This window comes from Rhipicephalus microplus, chromosome X, assembly GCF_043290135.1.
Source record: "Rhipicephalus microplus isolate Deutch F79 chromosome X, USDA_Rmic, whole genome shotgun sequence".
NCBI lineage: Eukaryota > Metazoa > Arthropoda > Arachnida > Ixodida > Ixodidae > Rhipicephalus > Rhipicephalus microplus.
In genome coordinates, this window is record NC_134710.1 from 394,904,198 (window position 1) to 394,929,605 (window position 25,408).

At 43.3% G+C, this 25,408-nt stretch overlaps 1 protein-coding gene and 1 non-coding gene across 2 annotated transcripts in view; one reads left to right on the forward strand and one right to left on the reverse strand.

Annotated features, from left to right (window-relative positions):
• The first annotated feature begins 6,876 nt into the window (after nucleotides 1-6,876).
• TRNAT-CGU (transfer RNA threonine (anticodon CGU)) lies at nucleotides 6,877-6,949 on the forward strand. Its single transcript has one exon. It is a non-coding gene; the product is annotated as a tRNA-Thr (tRNA).
• A 2,961-nt stretch (nucleotides 6,950-9,910) lies between these two features.
• Nucleotides 9,911-25,408, reverse strand: part of LOC119161909 (uncharacterized) — a 34,536-nt gene continuing 19,038 nt past the window's right edge. The window contains exons 3-5 of the mRNA XM_037414409.2: nucleotides 23,789-23,906; nucleotides 20,731-21,071; nucleotides 9,911-10,353 (exon numbers count right to left, since the gene is read on the reverse strand). Of these exons, the coding sequence (XP_037270306.2) occupies nucleotides 10,163-10,353; nucleotides 20,731-21,071; nucleotides 23,789-23,906 (650 nt within the window). The 3' untranslated portion in view covers nucleotides 9,911-10,162. The remainder of the gene's footprint in view (nucleotides 10,354-20,730; nucleotides 21,072-23,788; nucleotides 23,907-25,408) is intronic.

The following is a 25,408-nucleotide window of genomic DNA, read 5'->3' on the forward strand; positions in this document are numbered from 1 at the left end:
ACCAACATCTGTTCCCGCCGGTACACTACAGCCTCTTCCGTGCCCAGCCACACCATTCGAAGTTGTAGGCGTCGATCTTTATGGCCCCCTCCCAGTCAGTGCTGCTGGAAACCGTTGGATGGTAACAGCCGTTGACCATTTGACGCGCTACGCCGAGACGGCATCCGTTACTACTCACTCTAAGCCAAAAATGGCCAAAATGGGAGCAACGGCTGTTTTTACTCCTTCAAACCGACTGTTACTCTCCGAAAATACCAAGCGGAACAAGATGGCCGACTTGTTCGAGAATGGGGGAGCAACTGTATTCATCTTAAGTTTGTAAGGGAGCAACGGAAGGAGGAACCGCTGTAAATGCTCTCGTCACGCAACGGTTACTCTCCGGCAGGACACCGCACACAAATATGCATGCCGCCCACATTGATATTCATGGGCCAGATTATTGTTTGTTCTGTGTGCCAAACTTCACCAAACCAAAACAGTGATTTATTTTAGCATCCGTAGATAATAAGATAGCAGCGCTGGCTGAACACAGAAGGCCTGAGAATACAGTACGGCAAGTACCTAACACACGCAGCAGCAGAATGGAGAGTTGGCAAGTCGAAGCGGACCGAACGCCGAAACACGTGCAAAACAACGATAAAAAAAGCCTAGACACGCCGTTCGTCCGCGAAGTAAGGGCGTCAAAGTCGATCAAGTACCGAAACACGTGCATAAGGAGCCCCCCCCCCCCCCCGCCCAGGTATATCGGAGAAGAAAAAAAAAAGCGGACCCAGACGCGCTTCTCATCAGCCATACACTTAGTAGCACGCTTCACCGTGTAGTTTGAGGGCAGAATGACAAATGTGCGCCATCTGCGCCCGCATGACAAGTGTGGCGCTAGTGTAGCAAACGATGTAAGTTACAAAGTACTTTTTATTCAGTGTTTATGTTGACTAGCACTAAATAAAAATTATACTCAACTCTTTATATTTATTTATGAGTTTTAGTGTACCTCAGTTTTTTTTATAATTGTATTAGGAGAACACACTGAAATTATTGCGCTGACGCCTGTGCTGCCACTGCTCGACTTTTTTTTTTTTTGGCGCAACTAGGTTCGCGTTCACACTACTTACTCATTTTCATATGGTCTGTGGTTGGCGAGCACATGGACGTGCGGGCTTGTGAGCTATGTTTTGATCGTGTGTGTGTGTCGCAGATTTGCGTTTCTACTTATTCGTGATGAAGGTTAGTGTATATTTATCTTTACGGAGCGCGAAGTAGTTGTGGATTTTGCTGCTGGGTGGAACAAACACATCGTAAACACGTCTTCAGCTATCTGCAAGCCTGTTCGCTCGTCGGACAAAGGACTGTGCATGCATCAGCGTGCAGGTGAGTGGCATTTCCAGCAACATTTAATGCTCTTACAATACATTGTTGAGTGGTTGCGCTATTGAAAGAGAAATGATTTGCTCTTATTCACTGTATCCTTTGCTAGCCGTATCGGACTAAATTACCTCTATTACCGCCTGCATACCCTCTTGCTTCCCCTGTCACCACTGCAGTGCCAGTGTACTTTTGCAGTTAAAAGTTCATTTCCGCAACACCACCTCGCTTGAAAAAACATTGGGGTGGGGTTGTAGCTGCATTCATACTGGCACTTTTCTACCATTGGCTTTATGTAATGTTAACGGCTGAGTGTTGGGGCCTTGGGCCGCATTTTTTAGAGATGTAAAGTGTATGTAAATCAGTAAGTGAACAAATCATTGTCGCATCACTTCACTGGCATAGCCAGGCGGTTGCGCGCAGAATTTTTTTAGGCCGGGCGTAGGGAGCCAAAATTGACGACCATATTCGCTTGCCCGGCCTATTCAGATAAGCGGACCCCCCCCCCCCCCCCTCCCCGCACGCCTAAAAAAAAAAATATGCCCACATCACTGCGTCACTTGCTTCACCTCTGCGCTGAACGTACTATTTTATAAGCGCACCATCAAGCGAGCAGTTTATATATTGACAGAACAATTGGAGGAGGAATGACCCAAATCTTTCAGATTTCTTTAGTGATGCAAAACCTTAGCAAAACTGAATATTGTAAAAGACAATCATAAATGCTGTATGTTCTCGTTAGCGCTGTCATTATTCTGCATCATGAAATCTTTATGCGCTGTGAAAACTTGGCATGCCGTTGAAGTCACATATCGACGTTAATACCAATCGACGAAAATTTCGACAACCTCAATAATGCCGTTTGGGATTTGCCGCATGCACATAATTAGGCTGATTCCCACTTGGCTGTTCTTAACCTGACTTCACTGCTACCAAATGAAACATTATTTGATGCATGTCTTTTACTTTTTTTTCAGGGATATGACACAAATTTGTTTATACTGCAGATAAAGATGCTCCCAACGACGCTAAAGTACAGAAAGCAAGTGAATTTTGGTAAGTGCAGACTTTTTGTACTACGTATATGAAAGCATCGCTTTTTAGGGGCAAACTGTGCATGTGTTGGCCAGAGAATAGTTCATTATGCCACATGGTTACACTGGCACTGACAATTCGACATGGCTCCGCTGGCCCGTGTGTGTGTGCTCACACTGTTACCGTTAAGATAAAATGTTTATGTTTTCATTGCAGGGATTGCTGTTTGTACTAAAAAGCCAACTGCCAAGATTTGTTTACGCTGGTACTCCTAAAGGTATGCTTTCCCTATTTACATGGATTTTGGCTTGCACAACGCATAACACTTGGGCCTAGATTCACAAAGCTGTCCATGCACAGGCCTTCATAACAGCGTTTCTTGACTTGCCTTTACCCTGTTTTCTGCAGATGTTTCGTGGGTTTAAAAGCGCCACAGCATGTTGACCTCCCCCACTCTGAAATATTTTGCGTTCAAAGTTCCGCAAGAGTGGGCTTAACTTTCTTGTGCACCTCTTTGCTAGTCCAAGATACTGAAGTGTTACGCTCTTACTAGAGGTGGCAGTGTTTCTAACGTTTGTATTTCCATCACATTGACCAAGTATGCGATCTTGGCTTGACTGGTAGCACATCCTCAACAAATGTCTTTGTGGCACATGTAGAAGGCAGTACAAAATAAAAAGGCAGACATTCACACCTGGAGCTAACTTCTAATAATGCTTTTTTTTGGAAAGCATGGTATGCTTATTCCAATTTGTCTAACAAGCAGTAACCTGTTTGGCTGTGAACCAACAAGACGTTGAACTAATAAAAGCTTCACATCTTGTTGCTCTCAAGTATATATGTATTGGCAAGCTATCTGTGACACTGTCAAACAAAGAATCAGAATATCTGTGCATGCCTTAAGATATATTGCTTCGTTTACATATTCCGTGGCTGTGACTCGTCAACCGAGTGAACAAATGCACCCTAGTTTTCGAAATTTAAAGCATTTTTTGAAGGTAGCACGGTCTACATTTATTTGTCTATAGTTTTGTCCAGCCGTTTGCGTCAAGTACAAAGAAATATACTGAAGATTATCATGTAGCCTCTGCAAATGGTTGCTTTCAAGCAGGCTTTGCATGCTTGGCTTGTGCCTACAGGTATTGCACAATTCAAGACGCAGCAGCGTATGATAGAACAGTAGAATCGAGAGCAACTATGTGCACGAGCTAAATAAGTATTTTAACATGAGCGGACAGTACGTGTTATTTGCCACACACATGACCTCATTTAAAAAGCCCATTGGTGAATGGGCTCATAGAAATGTCACTCAGCTGTGTATAGGAAACAAGTTAACTGAACCTAAGGGTATCTTTAACTGCTACAAATATGCCTTGTTGAGGTGCTGCACATTTTCTTCCAGAATATTGCTGTCTGAGACATCATGTGAAGAGCGTCTACCACATCAGCATTTATATGGCTTGCCAAGTAACGTTTGGCCGAACCTTCCTTTTTTTCACATTTCGTTTTGCAGTAGACATCCTAGAATGTAAGCGCTGCTGCAGTGTGTGTGACTCATTGTTATGAATTGATTCTGGCATGTTTAACCTCACACTTCTATTTTTTTTCTTGCAGCAATGAGATGCTTCACATATGCCTGCGGTGACTTCTGCTGCGCTAGCCTGATGGAAACACCAGCTGCGAAACTTGAGTTCTTCAGAATTGGAGAAGTTGCCCTTCTCTCACCAATGATGACACAGACTGCCCTATGCTAGAAATTCAAGATTGTTTTTCCACGGATGACGCAGAAAACCTTTGATGTATTATGGTGTTTGTTTAGTGCTGGCTGTGGTGTGGCGAAGTCTACTTTTACGTGTGGTCACACGTCGCCTCATAAAAAGAACAATAAAGCATTTATTTTCCTTTCAATATTGTCCACTTTTTGTGTTAGAAGCACCCAAGCAGTGCTCTTCCAAGGAGCTCTCGCCATGTGTTAAGCGTGTGGCAAGCATACTCGAGATAAATACTCATTTCCCCAAGGAGTAACTGGAAGCATGTGCAGTTGGTTTTCAAAGAGTAACTGCGAACACGTGGGAGGAACGGTAAAGAGTAACTGTTGCTCTTACAAGAGCAACTGGTGGGAGTAACTGTTGGTCTGCAGGAAGGAACTGGAGGGAGTAACTGTTCATCCCCCGAAGGAGGAACTGAAAGGAGAGCAACGGTTCCTCCCTCTGCAGTTACTCCTTTTAGGAGAGTAATGGGAGTGGCAATGCAATTGCTCCCTGAAAGGAGCAATCCCTATACCCCTGTTGCTCCGTTTTGGCTTAGAGTGCTGGTTCAGCTTCTGAGATTGTCGATTTCATCCTCCGAGCCATTATACTGCGTCATGGTGCTCCAGTGACCGTGGAAGGGCCTTCCTTTCACAACTAGTGAACGAACTTCTTCACGCCTCCGGCACAACTCACAAGACTGCCTCTAGTTATCATCCCCAGACTAACGGCCCCACTGAGCGATTCCACTGCACTCTTGCTGACATAATCGCCGCCTATATTCAACCAGACCACAAAACCTGGGACGTTTATCTACCATTCGTCACTTTAGCCTACAATACGGCCATTCAGCGGACAACCGGCTACTCGCCATTTTACCTATTTTATGGACGCTCCCCTACTTCTTTCCTGGACGTCTCTTTCTTTACCTGCCAAGCGAATTCATCTCGATCCTCTTCAGAGGAATACGTTTCACGACTCGCACAGTGCCGCCAACGTGCTCGTATAAACACTGAAGCCCGCCAGCAAGACAGAAAGCTAGTTTATGATGAATCGCATCGTGCTGTATCCTCCCAACCTGGAGACAAAGTGCTCCTTTTGACGCCTGTTCACACACCTGGTTTGTGTGACAAACTTCAGCCTCGGTTTATCGAGCTGTACACAGTTCTTGAAGAGACTTCACCAGTGAATTATCGCGTGACGCCACTTGTAGCCCCAGCAGATCGCCGTTATCGAACTACAGAGGTCGACCATGTCTCCCGTATGAAGCCCTTCATGCGACGTTCTTTGTCCCCTTGACTTGCCGCGGCCAGGCTGGCCGCTTTCACGTGGGGGGAATCGGTGTGGGCATTCAGTATACGCATCCTCTTCACCGGTACATTATCACCATTATAATGTGTGGCTCGTGCATCCTCATCGTTGTCGCGTAGCATCATCATCTTGGCTCATTCATCGTAGCTGTCGGCTGCCGGTTCCTCGGGCCTAATAAAAGGTAATCCAAACCAAGACTTCATAATATATATATATATATATATATATATATATATATATATATATATATATATATATATATATATATATACTTCTTTCCCTTATTTCATTGAACGAGGGTCTCGTACTGGCAGACTTGGTGTGTTTAGGTTGTATAAGAGGGACAATTAATCAGCTGCCCGCTCATAATAAGTTCACGTGCTACGTGACGCCAAACATGCGCATAAGAGTGTTTTCACACTCGTTGTTTGGCTTATAGATGGCGCTGACTGTCGCTCCTACTTCTAAATTCACAGATAAACCCAAAAAAGTGGATGGAGGGAGGGCCGCTGTAATAGCTCAGTGGTTAGAGCATCGAACGCGTAATTCGAAGGTCGTAGGTTCGATTCCTGCTTACAGTTGGTAATTTTTTCATCCACTTTTCTTTCGTCTTATTTACATTTCATTAATGTTAATAACTTCCCCTGTACATTCCTTGGCATTACTGTCTGTTATATCTCATTATTATTGTGTTAAAAACACGGAAAAACGAGCCCTTAGGTATACACTTCTTTCCCTTATTTCATTGAACGAGGGTCTCGTACTGGCAGACTTGGTGTGTTTAGGTTGTATAAGAGGGACAATTAATCAGCTGCCCGCTCATAATAAGTTCACGTGCTACGTGACGCCAAACATGCGCATAAGAGTGTTTTCACACTCGTTGTTTGGCTTATAGATGGCGCTGACTGTCGCTCCTACTTCTAAATTCACAGATAAACCCAAAAAAGTGGATGGAGGGAGGGCCGCTGTAATAGCTCAGTGGTTAGAGCATCGAACGCGTAATTCGAAGGTCGTAGGTTCGATTCCTGCTTACAGTTGGTAATTTTTTCATCCACTTTTCTTTCGTCTTATTTACATTTCATTAATGTTAATAACTTCCCCTGTACATTCCTTGGCATTACTGTCTGTTATATCTCATTATTATTGTGTTAAAAACACGGAAAAACGAGCCCTTAGGTATACACTTCTTTCCCTTATTTCATTGAACGAGGGTCTCGTACTGGCAGACTTGGTGTGTTTAGGTTGTATAAGAGGGACAATTAATCAGCTGCCCGCTCATAATAAGTTCACGTGCTACGTGACGCCAAACATGCGCATAAGAGTGTTTTCACATTCGTTGTTTGGCTTATAGATGGCGCTGACTGTCGCTCCTACTTCTAAATTCACAGATAAACCCAAAAAAGTGGATGGAGGGAGGGCCGCTGTAATAGCTCAGTGGTTAGAGCATCGAACGCGTAATTCGAAGGTCGTAGGTTCGATTCCTGCTTACAGTTGGTAATTTTTTCATCCACTTTTCTTTCGTCCTATTTACATTTCATTAATGTTAATAACTTCCCCTGTACATTCCTTGGCATTACTGTCTGTTATATCTCATTATTATTGTGTTAAAAACACGGAAAAACGAGCCCTTAGGTATACACTTCTTTCCCTTATATATATATATATATATATATATATATATATATAGCCACCGTGGTAGCTCAGTGGTAGAGCATTGAACGCGTGATTCGAAGGTCGCAGGTTCGGTTCCTGCCCACGGCAAGTTATCTTTTCACCCACTTTTCTTTCTTCACATTTACCTTACAATTCAGTCTAATAATCGTCCCTATATTTTCCTTGGCTATAATGTCTGTTAGATATCAGTATTAATGCGTCAAAACATGGAAAAACGAGCCCTTAAGTATACACTTCTTTCCCTTATTCATTAACGAGATCCTGTACTGGCAGACTTGGTGCCTTAGGTTGTATGCGAGGGGCTATTGGTCAGCTACCACCTCGTATTAAGTTCACGTGCAACGTGACGCCACACAAGATCATAAAAAGTGTGCCACACTCGCCGCCATGGCTATAGATAGCGGTGACTGACCCTCCCACAATTAAGTTCACATATATACCCAATAAACGTAGCCGGGAGGATAGCCGCTGTGATAGCTGGTAGCGCAGTGGTAGAGCATCGATTGCGTTATTCGAAGGTCGTAGGTTCGATTCCTGCTCACGGGTGGTTATTTTTTCACTCACTTTTCTTTCTTCTTATTGTTCTAATAATTTCCCCTATACATTCCTTGGCATTATTGTCGGTTAGATCTCATTATTATTGTGTCAAAACACGGAAAAACGAGCCCTTAGGTATACACCTCTTTCCCTTATATATATATATATATATATATATATATATATATATATATATATATATATATATATATATATATATTGAGAGAAAGTTGTCGCATTTAGCGAGAGGGAGCTGTCGTTTTACCGCACCCTACTCAAGGGTATCATACAACAATACTAACTCTTTCTTCAAAGCTCACTCGATACTCATCAAATATATCAGTGGCTTAAAAAAAAACTCATGCACTTCCTTCTGATTCGTGATTTAACTTTGATAGTCATTTACCTGGGGTATTTGCCATTAAAAGATTTCAGTTGAGCAAACAAAACTCCAACCTCAGTCGGTTTCTATGTGGGATTGGCTTGGGAGAGTCAAGCATGGGATGATGCACATCCTCCTCGCCATGATCGCATGATCATTTTGTACATACGCAAGCTTAATTCAGAATAAATATTGCTTTGTTTAGGTATTGCCAAGTTATTGGCGATGTATGTTGGTGTATGCGTCGTTGGAGCTGAGGCACTCAAGATTTGAATCACCCGCCTAGGGGTTCGATTCTAATTTTATGAACCAGTTTGTGAGACACCGTTCACTGTTGTGTAATCGTAAGACAAGCTGTTGTCGTGTTATTAATTGGTAATAAGGCCGGTTGCAGACTCATTATGAACGCATTTTGCTAACTTACCTTCATTTTCACTCCCTCTGGTGTCACACTGACTCGCAACACAAGAAACGCCGCATGATGTTTTGGCCAAGAGGCTTGTGAAAGCTCTTTACAACATTATTAGTTTATAACAACATTATTATTTTATAAGGAGATGCCGCACACGCAAATGACATATTCATAATTATTTTAATTAATGCAGTGTCATTTTGTGCGTTTGTACTTGTGAAAACCTCGCTTGTTTTACATATACGCCTCACTGCCAAAACGATGTCTTCACTTTTGGGTGAGCGCTCGCGGTCATCCAGCTACTTCGACGACTCGCTGAAGAACCTCGACAAATTTCACTAACAAATGGCTGTCTAAGCAGATGTAGTAAATGTAACACAGATTTATCATTAGAAGACAGCCGTCATTCAAAGCATGAATCGAACCAAACTACTTGACGGAGGAGTACATGTTCAGTAGCTCCACACCCGTAGCTTTTCTTTCATTGCCAAGAAAAGTTGACCGCGAATATAGTGTATCTATATTTTCTGGATTCTTTTTTTTCATACAAGCAATGGTCGTTGGGAACTGGGTGATGATGACTCTCTTTCTCGGCATCTTCATCAATTTAATATATATGATTTCTGGCAAACCGGATACACGCTCTAAACTCCCTGAAGATAAAAGATGACCAAATCAACAGGCATTTTATCAATGCAACTGAGTGAACACAAATGATAATGTCAAAATGTTTTGGTGACGGAGCTGAAAGAAGGTAGGAGGGAGCATTCATCTCTCTTTTCACCTTCATGGTTTTTTGCAAGGTGTATTGCTTGTTAAGTACGAATGAACTAGTACGCAACAAAATACTTCCCAATTAAAGGGAGTGCTAACCACAAAAGTAATACTATTAGCAAATTACTAGTTGTTTTGTAAAGATGTTCCAGCTTTATGAAATTCCGAGAGAAAAGTGGTAAAATTTTTTATCCAAGGAGGGGTGACCTAAGGAAACGCCATTGGAGTTTAAGAAAGAGGATGCCAAAGAAAGTAAAGGAAATTCGACGAGGCAGGCAATCGGATAATGAAACAACGGACTTGAGATTTTTGTCTGGCAATCAACTTGCGTAATTGTATGTCACAGGAACAAGGCTTTGTTCTGCATCGGGCATGAGACAACCACCCCTAGACTAGCTAGAGAGCTCTATAGGGCGTTGCATTAGTACAGGGCTGATGATTAGACTCAAAATCTGTTTTATATGGCTAATCTTATGTTGCAGCCATCCAAATAAAGGTACACCTTGCATGATATGAGGACATTTGATCACGTTCGCTGAACGCGTATGTATGAGCCAGTCCGATGAACCAATTCATCTCAAACGTGGAGGCACCATCGTAAATCGTCATCTTGGAGACAGTAGTCTGAGTGGCTACCCGTTGAAGAGAAATCAAAGAGCATCACCAAGTCACGCCTAAAGAATAAAGCATGCTTTATTTTACTAGACGCTTACTAGTATGCTCTACAGAATGGTAGAGCTCGAGTGTGTGACAGTTCCAAGCATCTCTTTGGAGTATACCTTGTAATGTTGCAAGCTATGCGATAAAGGACATAATAAGCTGTACAATATACTAACAAAATGCTGGTCACTCATTCACTTTCAGAAGACTAGAGTAAGCAACGGTAGAGGTCGCGACGTGGTCCATTCACGACAACGCCTTCTGAGGTCAGCGTTTGGCAGTTAAGTTCTGGTGTTGCGTTTCATTGTGCCTGCGTAGGTCCACTTTCCTCTGAAAGGCCCGGCCACAGACTTGGCAGCCAAACGGCTTGAAGCCCGTGTGTTTGCGGCTGTGGGTGATCAGGTTCGACGATTGGCTGAACGCCTTGCCGCAGACCTTGCATTTGTGAGGCTTTTCACCTGCGAGAAACGGACGAGCAATGCGATAAGCAAGGTTACAGCCAGGAAAAACGTATCAGGGATGCTATAAGACGAGTTACAAAGGCCTGTGACAATCGTTAGTCAATGATACGTTTGTGTGCAGGTGTTCTATACGTATAGCGCGAATGCCGAACGTTGCTTTTCACTAGTTGAAGAAGATACGAGATTAAGTAGTGAGTAAGTATTGTGAACGACACTGCGAAGATTGTTCGTGTTCTGTTTGCCACTGTATGTTCTCACCTATAGCGACAATGCCACCAGGTACTGCGAATACCATGCTGCAGGTTGTGCTGGCTCTAGAATCAGTGCTGCTTCGTTGTTTCGGGCACAACCAGCAGTAGGATGCCGAAGGCCAAGCCTCAGTGCACGTTAAATTGCCGAAAAGTGCCTTTCATGATGCAGGGAAATCGTGCCGGTATTGTTTCTCGCATGAATGAACTACACCTGTTTTTGAGAGAATATCAAATTCCGACCTTGGCTCTGTCGGAGGCCGGATTACCAAGACAGAGATCAATCACTCAATACGTCACTCACAAGAACCCCACAATAACGACTTTCCCAAATGGAAGCGCCGCTGTGTATATACGAAGAGAGATACCACACGTAGCACTCAATGTGGCGGACTTGTGCACAGATGTTATAGAAGTTTGTGCGATCAGAGCACAGATAGGAAACAGCAAAGCCAGCATTACATCAGTGTATGCGTCACCTCACAAAAAAATTTCCATCGAAATGTTTTTGGAAGATCTGTGTCATCGTTGCCCAGCTCCGCGCATCATTCGTGGTGATTTCAATGCGCATCACACGTCATGCGGGGACAAGAGTTCGGATGCACGTGGACGTTGTCTGGAAAATGCTATTGATATGCTAGACTCATGCATTGAGAATGATGGCAATGTAACATTCTTTAGGCCCCCAGCTTGTACAAGTATTATTGACTTGACTTTGTTTTCAAGTGACGTTCAACTGACGTGTTGCACTGCTCCCGACAGAATGGGCAGTGATCATTTCCCTATATTTATTAATGTTGCTGGCTACCATTTGACAGAAGCTAACTCCTGCAAAGTAGCTGATTGGAATCGATACCGAGAGCATCTAGATCACCGATCAGGCGATATGTTTCAGGATATGCTAGCGAGCAAAGCGGCTACAACTATGCTATACTTAAGCTATCTGCACAATTTTCAGCCCCGGACTTAAAGTCCGTAATTTGTGTTCGGCTAGAAGAAGGGCAGAGAAAAGGCTTATGAGAAGAGGTGGTGAACCTGCTAGCAAAACTCTGTTCAACACACCTAATGCAGCAATACGACGACACAGCAACAAACTTCGGAGGAAACATTGGGCAACGTTTTGTGAGAGTTTAAGTGTATGTACTTCACTGTAAAGGATATGGCGAGTAGTAAATAGTGTCGGAAGCGCACCCGAGCCTTCCAGACCTTTTATTGCCCTCGAGTTATTCTAGGATACATGAATGCCGTCTCTAGCCGAAGAGTTTGCTGACGTATATGTAATTGGAATAAAAAAGTGAACCACCTTACCCACTTCCGCCTCATTCTACATCTGCCATCGACGCACCTTTCACGCTGCGGGAACTTACATCAGCTATACCTGTACCTGACGGAATTACAAACCAAATGATCTCAAATCTGCCTGCAGAAGTGAAGAGCAGGCTTTTGATGCATTTCAAGTATGTTTGGGAGTCGGGAAACATTCCTCAAGGCTGGAAAATTGCCTTGGTCTTGCTAGTTCTGAATCCAGGTAAAGACAGTACAGAACTGGCATCATATAGACCAGTATCACTAACTTCGTGCGTAGTGAAGCTGATGGAGAAGCTGGCCTGCGTTCGGCTGACATGGTAGATAAAGAATCACAAGACCCTTCCAGCATGTATGACTGGGTTTCGGCAACGGTTGAGTGCACAGGACATCTTGGACTTGGGGAGTCACATAGAACACCACCGAGCATACGGCTTTTCAACTTAGGCAATATTCCTAGACGTTTCAAAAGCGTACGACTACGTGTTTCAAGGTGCGATAATTTGTGGTCTTGCGTCTATGGGAATGACGGGGCACCTTTTACGCTTTGTTCAGGCATATTTTAGTTATCGCTCGATGCAGGTGAAGTTAGAGACAGTGCTCAGTAGCTCAAGAAAAATCACCAGAGGAGTGCCACAGGACAGTGTCCTGTTTCCAATGTTGTTCAATGTGACCATGGCTGGTTCACCTAATGTTCTCAAGACTGTGAGCAAGGCAGTACAAATATCAATTTATGCCGACCACATATGCATCTGACTGTCTAGATATCAGCATAAGCGATTGGAAATGATTGGCCAAAGAGATATACTCTCCGCACAAACCTATCTTGAATCAATTGAACTAACAATATCAGCTGAAAAGTCTTAATTCATGCTATTTCCAGGTATGTGGAGACGAGAAACAAGTATGAAAATATTACTTCCTGATGTATCAAACAAGTTAAGTACGTGAGACTCCTTAGAGTCACACTAGACACCAGGATGAATTGACGACGGGCAGTAGACTAGACAATGTCAGCGCTGTCACCCCGTGTAAACATTCTTCGAAGGATGGCAGGAAAAAGCGGGGGGAGCCATCCAACATCAACGATAAAGCTACACGAGACAGTAATTGTCAATCGTGTGCTTTTCCAATTGCCTCTAATCTCTCCGAGTGAGTCACAGTACGAACGGCTAGAAAAACTTCATTGTAAAGGCCTCAGAGTCGCTTTGGGAGTGCCAAAGTTTTCAGCGAGCATAAAGGTGTTTCATGAAGCTCGTCTTCCCCCGACACGTCTCCTCGCTTCTCAACGACTGCTGACACAGCTTTGCCGACTTGGCGAATCGAGCCCAGGACGAGCATTACTCAGTCGCCTTCGGTGACGCACGGAATTGCGAGCTTTTGTGGCCCTCAACACCCTTCGCCATCTTGGCATCGATTTACCCAAACAAATACAACTTCGACAAGATCCACCTTGGTCACATGAGGATGTCGACTGTGAGGTGACGATTTCACGGATGCGCAGCAAGCGTTTCACACTCACAGCAGAAGTACGTTCTTTTGTACTTGAATATATTGAAGAAAAGTACGCCAATCAATTAAAAGTTTTCACCGATGGATCAGCATATAGACATAGTGCGTGGAGCAAGCGCTGCAGCGTTTGTGATCCCGTCTCTAAAGGCGTCCTGGGCAGCACGACTCGAGTGCGTTGTTTCATCGACAGCATGGGAAAGCATGGCAATTCAGGCAGCCCTGAATAAACTGAAGTTTTGTAGGCAGCAACAAGTCGTGCTGTTTTCGGACAGTAAGCCCGCTTAGCAGCGGCTAAAACATGGATTGGTTTTGGATTGATATACTAAAGATCACTGCGAATCCTTAAAGACCTGTATGGCATTGGTATAAACATTAAGTTTCAATGGATTCCATCACATGTGGGTATAGCGGGTAATGAGGCGGCTGACAGACTTGCCCGGAGTGCTCTAGAGCTTCACCAACAAAGAAGGCTGCCAAAGACAATCATCGTATCTTACGAGAAGCTGTCAATAAGCATTTTCACTCGTTATGGCTAACGCCTCACCAGCCATGTGTGACAAAAGGACTATCAAGGAAAGAGGTCTGCTTGCTTCAACGCATCCGAACAGGATCAGCGCGTTCACCAGCATGGCTCCACAAGATCAGACTCTCCGCGAGGCCCTTGTGTCCGAAGTGCAAGAAAAATGGTGATATAGAACACTATTTGCTCAAGTGTCGTGAACTTAAGAAGGAATGGCAAGGTTTATTTGAGGAACTGCAACGGTTAGGCTCGCCATGTGACAACGTGACTGATATTGTGTTTCCGTTTGGTTTCTCGATCTTCAGGAAACAAGTGTCGCGACTTCTCATGGAATTTTTGTATGCTACAGATCTCGCATGTGACTGGTGACAAGTGACAATTACGTTTGGGGTATAGTGCAGCGAGCTAGAGTACCGGCACAATAGTGCATGTGGAATAGCACAGAGGCCACCGCACAGAGGCCACCGTCTTAAAATAAAAATCGCACTACGCACGATTTTTATTTTAAGAGCCTGCTCGTGCTTAGTTAAAAAACAAACAAAGGACATTAGTTACAATTAGCAAAGAGGAAACCGGGTGGGGCAATTGCCTGCAAATTATGCAAGGCTAGATCCGCCGGCTACCTACAACATCCTTAACCGTATACGCTTAACGAGTGCCACTAAATCAATGCTGCCTGCCAACGGCTGACATGCCTCACCAAGATTACGGCACAAAGTAAATGAAAGCAAACTAGCTGCCACGCAACCAATTCCAACCGCGGTCCTACACAATTTATTTGTCATTCTGGTACAAAAGTGATAGTACCTGCGAAGCACCTGTAAGGTATTATTAGCACTTTGTTGATACTACGGTCGATGACGATGACGAATTGCACCTTAGTCTTTTGTAATGGGTTTAAAACGTTCAATGAGCTACTAGTTGAAAAATTCGCATCGTGTGACACCAGCTTGTTGTTTTTTTCGTCACTATACCTCTATGAGAGATGTTAACGTCGTTACTTCCTCGCATGAAGCACTCTAGGAAATCTTTTTGCGAAGCAGTTGCAAGTACCGGCATGGCTATGGGCGAGAACACTGTGCAGCTATGATGAGTACCCGGGCTCAAACCTCATTTTATCCTGGAATTTTTTTACAATTTATTTCTTTTTTGTTTATTTCGCGCAATGGCAGTTACAGACACCGACAGTGCGGGTGGCAGCCGTTCCAAGAACCGCCACTGTTTTCATCTCATGACAGTCGTCACGGTAAAAACTAATGAACGGCACACTAATAGTTTACTTTCGCATGCACTAGCATGCTTTTCTCGTTTCTAAAGCGTCGTTAGATGCCCTTTGGTACTTCTAGAATCATATTTCTAAGACGCTTATTGCTTGATGACATGGAATAGTATTTACCTATAGTATTATTTCTTTATTTCAGTACATAGGAGTACTCGTTAGGAATGCTATCAGCAGGTTGGACGGCTCTCTAAAACACCTTCTTTTTAATGCCCATTTTCTACAAGGACGCTCACAGATTAGTAAGCGTGTTTTACAGTAAGCGCCATAAACAAACCGTCATAAACGGCTTGTTGACGACGTTCGGCTGCTTTTTTTTATTTTCTGACAATGGAGCCATTTTTCGTCAGCTGTAGGCTGTTATACATTAACGCCAACTACCGTCATCGTGAACCGGCATCGGCTCTCTTCATTATTTTTTTCATCGTCCCATCCTCTCTCGTAACATGTGCGCCGATTAGTCCGGCGGAGAATGGAAGAACTGTGCTGAGAGATGTGGAGAAAGAGACAAAAAAAACTGTAAAGTTGTTAGCCAAAAATTCTTGAAGCGGACTTTCAATCGGCGCGCTCACGACCCGAAGGCGGGCATCGCCACTGCTCGGCTCTCAAGCCACGCTAAGAGCAAAGCATAGCCTTTTACGGTACAGTATAACTATAGGGTGCGAAAGGGAAGTGAGGGTGAGGAAGAGAGATGTCAGGGTGAGGAGAAGGATGGAGAGGAAAGCGTGGCATAGAAAGGGGAAGGGAGAAATTACGAGAACTCTACGGAAGAAAAACAGAAAGAAGGGGAGGGAAATATAGAGAGAGAGAAAGTAAGATAGAAGAAGCGAGAACTAGAAAGAAGTATATATAGATAGAAATATAAAAATATAAATAAGCAAAAACGAACAGGACAAACAAAAGTTAGAAAACGAGAAAAGAAAGAAAGGGATGAACAAAGAAAGTGAAAGGTAAATGGAAACGAAGGAGGTCGCCCACCTCTGCGAATTATATAGGCTTGGCAAAACTAGTGAGAAGCTGTCTTAATTTTTTATTTTAAAACTTACCTTTTATTCACCTAAATGGACATATTTGTCGTTTTTATATATTTTTCTCGTGTGTTTCGACGTCCGACGGGAATTCTCAGCGATAACGAAGAAGCGCACATCTTATCGTCGAGTGATATTGAGATTGCCTAGATGTTCGCGTACAAGGCAGAGGCTTTCATTGTTAACACAATTGTTTAGTGCAATAGTGGCCGGGTTTTAACATCCCAAAACCACAAGAAGGGGGACGTTCTAATCAAAGGCTCGGGAAATTTTGACCAGCTGTGATTCTTTAACGTATACCTAAATCCCAGTACGATGACGTCACGCATTCTCGCCTTCAAAAAAAATAATGCTGGCGTGGCGGCTGGGATTCGATCCTCGGACGGAGTCAGCAGTCGAGCCCCACAACTTGATCATCGGGGTAAGTAGCACTACTACAATTGTTTACCATTGATTGTGTGTCATTTTTGGAATGTTTGATTCGAAGGAAATGAGGCGTGCCTGCAATATATATATATATATATATATATATATATATATATATATATATATATATATATATATATATATATATATATATATATATATATATGTTGCTAGTAGCTCAGTGCTTGTGTGGTCGTTAGATATGTCTGCGTGGAATTGCAGTACCAACTCTCGTAAGAAAGCCTTCACAAACTTGGTGATTCCCGGAAGACAGGAAGACTCTAGAAAGACACTAGTCATATTTTATTAGCTATCATGAAAAGGGAATTGTAAGTGCCCGAACCAACCTTCACTACAATTCATTTAAAAACGACAATACGGTCCTTTGTGCTTCACCCTCATCATCATCAGACTGACTACGCTGCCTTCAGGGCTTCTCGCATACTGCTTCAACTTACTGGACCCCGTGCGTGCTGCTGGCACATTATCCCCGGGAATCATCTTAAGGGGACACTAAAGAGCAGAACGATTTTCGTCTATTAGTAAAGTACAAATTCCCGATGCCTCAAACACTGCTTCACCGCGACACGACACTTGGTGAGCGAGAAAACGCGCGAAAAGAAAATGCGGGTGAAGACACCACCTTGAAATTCCCGCACCAAACACCATGAATTCGAGGTGAAATTTGATGTCGCAAGTCCAAATTTGATGGTGTTTACTGGATCCCACGCAGCTTCTCATCGACAAAATTGAAGTACATTGTCATCTGTGGGTGCCATATAGCTGGCATAGAAATTTTCAAAAAAATGTCATGACGCCACGCGCGGAAATTTCAGCAAGAAACTTAAAAAATGAAACTTCAACATTGATTTTTTCTTCTAATAATGAAACAATGATAGCTAGACCTATTTGATTGATTGATTTGTGGAGTTTAACGTCCCAAAACCACCATATGATTATGAGAGACACCGTAGTGGAGGACTCCGGAAATTTTGACCACCTTGGGTTCTTTAACGTGCACCCAAATCTGAGCACACGGGCCTACAACATTTCCGCCTCCATCGGAAATGCAGCCGCCGCAGCCGGGATTCGAACCCGCGCCCTGCGGATGATAGCTAGACCTATGTGAATCACCAAGCCATTGTTTCCCCTTACCGTCCCCTTAATCTCCAAAAATGTGGAGGTGTGGGCTTATTGCTTGACAACTATTAAAAAAAAAAAACAGCGTGAAATAACACAGGACACGCCGAATCAGTGCTGTGATGCCCTTTCTGTGTGTCCTGAGGTATTTCGCGTTGTTGTTTTTTTCATTATATTTCCCCACCTAACATGCCTCCCTCTGGCCTTCCCTTGGAATAAAGTCTGCTACTTTTTTTTTTTAACTAGTGGGTATCCTGCCTTGTCGCTACGTGCCCCTCCTGTGCCCATAAATTCAATTTGATGCGAGGGGTTTTTATTCTGGCAGAACATACTCCTCCCTGTGCGCCCTGCCACCAGCCATGCCGTTGTGGTACTTCAAATCTTCCGCGAGGAAGCTGGCGCCGTCTATTAGCAGTGGCTGAAGCATTTATAAACAAAGCTACCGTTTTTGCCACATAGATGGTGCGAAACGCCCAGCGCTCACCCAAAGGGCGCCAAATTCATTAAACCTTCTATTGCTTCTAACTAACGGCGCTAAAGAGCTTTCCTAAAAGAACGTCGAAAATACCGTTTTGAAGGATCCCATCTGCTAAAGGATCAAGCTTCCGACGGCCTCTCCAGCAAACGTGCAGCTGTAAATAATGCAGGGAAGTGGTTCCGCGAATTCGCGACAGTAGCAAAGCGAACCCTACGATGGAGCGCGCTACGAGCATGGAGGAAGGAAAACAGTATTTCCGTGGCTACGATATCCTGGAAGCGAAGTTCGGGTGCTCTTCAGCAGATGTCCCTACAGACGTGCTGCATTTAGAGTGCCTCGATGCCCACTCCTCCATGTCCCCTCCTCCACTCCTCCGGGGGCGCGCGCATCGAGGCACCCTAGCTGCATTTGAAGCTGCAGTAAGGGGCAGCGCGAGCACTGGCGTAACGTCGGTGTGGCGGCCCATACAAACGGAGCACTTTACTCGATAACAGATATTCTCGTAGCTATTTTGATTTCGGGAGTAATTCCACTCACATTTTTTTGATCCCACAGTTTGAACCGTGAAGGAAGCAGGAGTAACGAACATATGAACCTGTCAGACCGGTAGCTAAGCATTTCGTGCAGCTATGCTTGTAGAATGTTGCGTTACAAATGCGCATAGTATTGCAAGTCCAGTTATAGTAACGTCGCAGTGTTATCTGCATTCATTATTCCAATGCACCGTCTAGCTTTATTGCATCATTCTTGTACTAAGCCTAATGGGCTGTTATAGGAAACAAAACAAAAATAATAAGAAAGGAGAAACAGCAGCCTTGCTGGCGCCTCCTCGTTTACACTAACCCAGGGGACACAAGTCTCAGAGACATCCTGAAAAGTGCCTTACGTTGAACGTCACTGTTGAAATGTCCGCCGGGGGACTTCAACATGATGTCTTCAAAAGGAGTTATAAAACATGTAGTTACCGGAATATATGGGATGTGGAAATTGGAATCGGCTAGCGAAATACTGCTGCAGGGTTGTGGCTGTCACAATGCGGTGGTGTGCGAAGAAAAGGATGAATACATCTTGGCGTTCGACAAATACGACCGCCGCCATCTTGACTGCTGGACTACTTTTCTACTGTAAAGTAATAAATATATCTGCAACAATATTTCTGGGCTGCTGGCACTCTTTTCCTTTTGCTTCGCATTAGATTACTGTAACTTGAACGCCCTACACAACTATGTACAACCAGGAATCTTTCCCAGCTGCGACATTGTAGTAGGCCTCCCATCTATAGGAAGGCCTTTCAATCTCGAAGAAACATAAGAGCTTCATGATATATGTTGATTCTCCAAAGCTCTGCACATAATATATGAGATAAACTGAGACATTAACTTATCCCTCAAATCTCACAAGCAATGATGGCACGGAATCCTCTATATAACGTATTTTGTGCTATTTGAAAAGGTCTCCAAGTATGTCTCGTATATCTTCGGCACATAAAAAAAATTCACATGAAACATTCTTGAAGCATCCCCTGTAACACGCGTCTCTGAGGAAAGTATTTCGGCCGTCTTGCTGACTTTGTCTGTTATGCCAGTCGTACAAAATACAGTCAAACAGCTAGCTGGTGGTGCATAACAGACTGAGACATATTCGCAAAAAAAAAATAAAACTGGTGACCTCAAAAATACGAGGACACACGCTACTCATGAATGTTTATTAGCAGAGGAAGGTTTCACATATGCGTATATCTTTTTCTCACACACGCACTAAAACGATTAAATGAACACGTATATCTGAGGCAATTGAGCATCAATTGAAATTCGGGGTCCAGCAAAACGACGGTCGCACTCAGGGTAGGATGAACAAGCAAGTTATGTAACTCCGCAAATGCACTTCTCCTTGTAGACAACTGCGGAACTTCATAGCGATTGTAAAGAGAGAGAACGAATCAGTTAAGTACTTGATTTATCAACTCACCATATGACACCTAGCTGATCAAAATTGATTCGATATGCTTCGCTGCTGCTTCGCCCTCAATCTTCTTGTTCTCGCATTGGTAACTAAACAACAGATTTAATTTTGTTTCATTGCTCAAGAAGGCTTCGGCGTACCGCGTCTGCGTCAGAAAACTTCTTCCTTAAAACGAGAGAGGAAAAATACACGTGTTCCAACAGAATAAAACATCGAAACTAAAGACATTTGCTACATCGCTAGCTCTGTTCCGAAGTGGTCCGTTACACACAAGGGTGACTATAAGTAAATGCTGCTGCCTATAAATGACAAAAAGGTGCAATGAGCGAAAATATTCAAGGACCGATTTCTTTATTGTCAGATACGTCAATGGAGTGAAGAAAATAGTGGTGTTGAATTGACGCTCTGGAGGCAGTATACAGCTTTAGCGACTGCGTATGTCTGCTTCACAAATCAAATATGTAAGATGCACTCACCGGTGTGTATGTAGGTGTGCTTCTTCATGTCCGACTTCTGGTGGAAGCGCTTGCCGCAATACTCGCACGGGTAGGGCCGCGTGTCCGAGTGGATCAGCAGGTGCGTGGACAGCGTCGAGGAGCGCTTGAACGTCTTGCCGCACTGCTTGCACTCGAAGATGCGGCTGGGGCCTGTGCGGTGCAGCTTCTGCCGAGGCTCGCCCGCCACAGCCGGAACCGCTGCGCACAGTCGCCGCGACACGGGATCGTAACCAGCTGACAACAGCAGGGTACCCCGAACTGGCGGAAGCGACTCCGGTGATGACAACCTTTCGTCGCAGTCGGGCACGTCTCGCAAGGAGCTAGAAAGCCAGGCAAAAGCACTGAGGTGGGAAAATTCATACTTAGGGAATACATCGAACTATAGGAAACGCGCCGGACGACTACTTCCAGACAGTGCATCAAGAAATATTTGCGGCGTCGAGAGCGAGGGGGTCAAGTTTATTGCGCGTGAGCTTGTACGTGTGCATATATATATATATATATATATATATATATATATATATATATATATATATATATATATATATATATATATATATATATATATATATATATTGTGTTTGCAGAAACGAAAAGGCGCTTTGCTCGCTGTCTTCACAGCTGCTTTTTTTTCTATAGTGGCAGGCATCTTAAGAGAGTTGAAGATATTATTTGGAACGGCAGTTAGGAAAGTTCAAATAATTCACTTTTTGCTTGTGGAGTTAGGCAGTTAAGTAAAATGAGATAATTGAAGTCCTTAAGCGAAAAGCCGATTTCCGCTTTGAGACTTCGGAAAAGTGGCCACTAGTAATAACTACGGATTGATGAAAGTCTCCCCAATTCTGCGGTGAAACCGAAATGCAAAAGAGTGCAACTGAAATGAGCGAACGTTCTTATATCAACCATCAACCGACTTCGTTGTGAGGGTGTGTGCTGCGTTCCCAATCACAGTACACATGATGCACATACATCATCGAACGGCGAAGTACTGCATTCCAGTAACTGTTTTGAACAGTGACGTCATTGTAGTTGTCTGTTTGTTCCGCTCTTTGGTACACTGAGCACACACAGTCTACAGGTGGTCACTCAGGTTTGTTGACTTTAGGTAAAGTAGCAGTGCTTTAGTTGCTTTCTGCGCAACTGAGGCAGATGCCCAAGGTCCTAGTATCTTCTGCACACAAAATGGTCCGGGGTCAAGTTGATTCAAAACCATCCGGAGCTGGCATCGCTGTGTGTCGTAGCAAGCGCAGCTGCGCAGGACGTGTTCGATGGTCTCTTCAGCTACGCAGTAGTCGCATGTAGGATTGTGTGTACCTTCTCATCTTTCTGCAACCTCTTTTCTCCCCTTTATCCCTTCCCCAATGCAGGGTAGCAAACCGTATGTGCGTCTGGTTAACCTCCCTGCCTTTCCTTGCATGTTTATCTCTCTCTCTCTCTCTCTCTCTCTTGGTACACTGATTTCGGTGTCACCGTAGAATTTAGGAACATTTCATTATTTCGTAGTTATTACTAGCAGCGGCTTTTCTGAAATCTGAAAGCGACAATGGGTTTCTTGCATTCAAGGACTTCAAGTCTTCCATTTGACGTAACTACCAAACTCCACACAATTAAAAAGTTAATTATTTAGCTTTCCTACTTACCATACCAAATGATGTCTTCAACCTTCTTAAGAGACCTGCCGCTACAGAAAAAACACTGTGACTGTGAAGACAGTAAACAAATATTGTCTTTAGCTGATTTTTAAACAATATTGAACACATTTCTTGAAACGCCATGTATACGCATTCCATAAACAAAATTCTGAGGGGAGGCGCGTGCCTAGCATGTACCCTCACCTCCCCCTTTCACTTTCTTTGACGATGACAGACGGAGCGAGGACAAAGACAGCGAGAGGTATGACACGGGTGGTAAGTCATTACTGCGCGTAATAAACCGGATACAGTGCAATGCTTCAACGAAGCGAACATAATCTTCTAAACGGGTCTGTGGTTCATTTCACAAACTTTCATTCGCTTCTGCTATTTGTCATAGCCTGGACACCATAACTAATAAAAAGTCAAAATTTTAGCCTAGGCTAGAAAATTATTATTTCTCTACATTGTAAGTGCTCAAATAGCAAGAAAGAAAATTTAGTACGTTTACGTAGCTAAACATCACACATCAGATTGGAAATTTTCGCAGCACGTGCATTGTGCTAGGCAAATGGTTAATAATGACGAAGGGGGGACTTCAGGGATGCTGCCGCTGTGAATTATTGCCGTTAATCCTATAGCTGGACGTTTGATCTTGAAGCAGCAACATTTTGCAAAAGGTTAATCAAACCAGATGGGAAACATATGCGCGTGCTTGTGCTGTATGTGCCCATGTCGAAAATAAGAAAAATGACCTCGTAGCCTTATTTTCTGTTTTAGGCACAAACTAAGTCAAACATGTCCACCACAAATTTTGCCTCGATTACATAACTGAACAGCTCTTCTCAAAGTGGTAGCGCCGGCTTAGCGCGTGTTGCATATTCCGCAAACAGTATAAATAGCTCGTCCGAAAACTGAACTTCTTTCTTTTATTTTAAAAGTTGAAATTAAAAAAAGAGCCGATTTTACAAACTTCTCTTTGCAAAACACACTGCATGACACTGCGACGGAATCCTGAAAGTGCTACTGACGTCAGCAGTGCTGCCTACAAGGCGCGAGAGTTGATAACCATAGCTTGACCATGATTTTTCACTGCGATACTAAATAATTTTCAGCAAAATTATCAGAACTTTCCCAATGTATAGGCCAATATAGTGTTTTAGGAGTGTTTTTTGTTAGGCCATTTTAGGTAACCTGCATTGAAGCTAACCCTTCTCCCGTTCCTCCCATACATCTACAACACCAAGCAAATTTGTCTTCGTATAGTGTACAGTATTGAATACAATGTATCAGTGCCACCGGTACAAAGGTAGGTATTAAGCATGTGTATCCATAAGACAAAAAATAGCTGTGTGCAATAAATAACGTCGGCACAAAACCTACAAACATGTTCTTACGTCCCATACCTTGTCTCATCCGTCTTCAATCCAAGGAGTGCCTGAATGGAGTAGTCCGTGAGCACGTTAGACACGCTTTCACTGGATTCATTACAGGAGGGAGAAACGCTTGGACTTCTTGAAACTTCTGCGAATGAAAAAAAAATATATATCGGTAACCTTTCAACACCAATGATATCACATAGTTCGTTTCGACCAAGCACAGAAAAAGGTAGCCACCCTAAAAATACAGTAAAAAGCTAGACTGAGAACCTTATTTAACGTAGCTAATTATTTAAATGAACTTGAACTATTTTTCTGTACTTGCACAACGTTTATACGTTCTCTCAGCGACGTCACCAGGTGCAGTCCTGGTGCTCTGTAAAGCGAACGTCAACATTAGTCAACCGTTAGGTAGTTTACTTTCCAACTTGACAATATTTTACAAATCTGTCCCTAATGCAAAGCGCGAGCTTATTCTTAAGCTTAATGCAGGTTGTGTTTTTTAGACAATATATCTTTTTTATCAATTTTCCATGACAATCAGGATCTTGTCGTTTTCACACATGACCTCTATGTTGAGACGGAAATACTTCTACGCAGCTAAAATGCCGTTGACGCGACTAGACAACAAAGATTGTTAATTTACTTTTATAATTGACGCGAGTGCAGTTGTTTACATTAAAAAGCTGAAGGTGATAACCACTCTTTGGAATACCTACTTTTTTTAGAAATCTCAAAAGTAAGGAGTAGTTTGAGGTATTTTTCACCAAATTTCAAGAACAAAATCGAGACATATGCGCTCGACACGCACGAAGTGCGAGCATTCTGTTACGTCAGACCGGAACTGCCTGTGATAGGGAAGTGACGAAACTTGAATCAGGGTGCGCCGAAGCAGAATCTGGATAGGAAAATTGGCAAGCATTCTGAAATACACATGTAGACAGCATATCGTTCGCGTGTAATGTGTAGTGCTTGTCTCTTTGTCGAACTATAAAGATGCATGAAAAACTAGTTCGCCTGCCAGCAAGACGCAGCATCGCATTGGCTGTTCCTGAGTATTATGCTTCCCAGGGAAAGAAAAGATATAGTGTTTTTTTTTTTCACACAGCTTTCCCCCCCCCCCCCCCTCCGAAAAAAAAAACAACGGATGAGCCCCATACACTACACTCAAAATTAAGGTGATGTGCTGGCACACATGTAAGATTACTTGTAGATTTTCACGCAAAGATACGGCCGCAGCGTTTTTTTTTTATTCAAATTTCGTGACTTCTTTGTGACGGGTAGTTCTGGCACGTCACAACGGTCTCACCCCATGCGCGCCGGGCGCGATCAGCAATGATTTCGCCCTCAAAATTAAATAACAGATATCTCAAATTTCGTGCAACTTTTATGGATTCTAAAGGCTGAGTATGCCAAAAATTGGCACATACTAAACTTTATAGTAGAATCAGATGTGCTCAAGCCAATAATTATATAGTTAATTAACAAGTTTTGTTAATTAGTCGCAACAGCGTTGTTTTCCCTTCGACGTGCATTTTGTGTGCTAAAATGATAGGAGCTTTATTGTCATAGAATTTTTGTGTAAAAATGTTTGTTATCAAAAAAAAAGGTGTAGTGTGAGTATTCGTGCCTTATTGAGGAGGTATA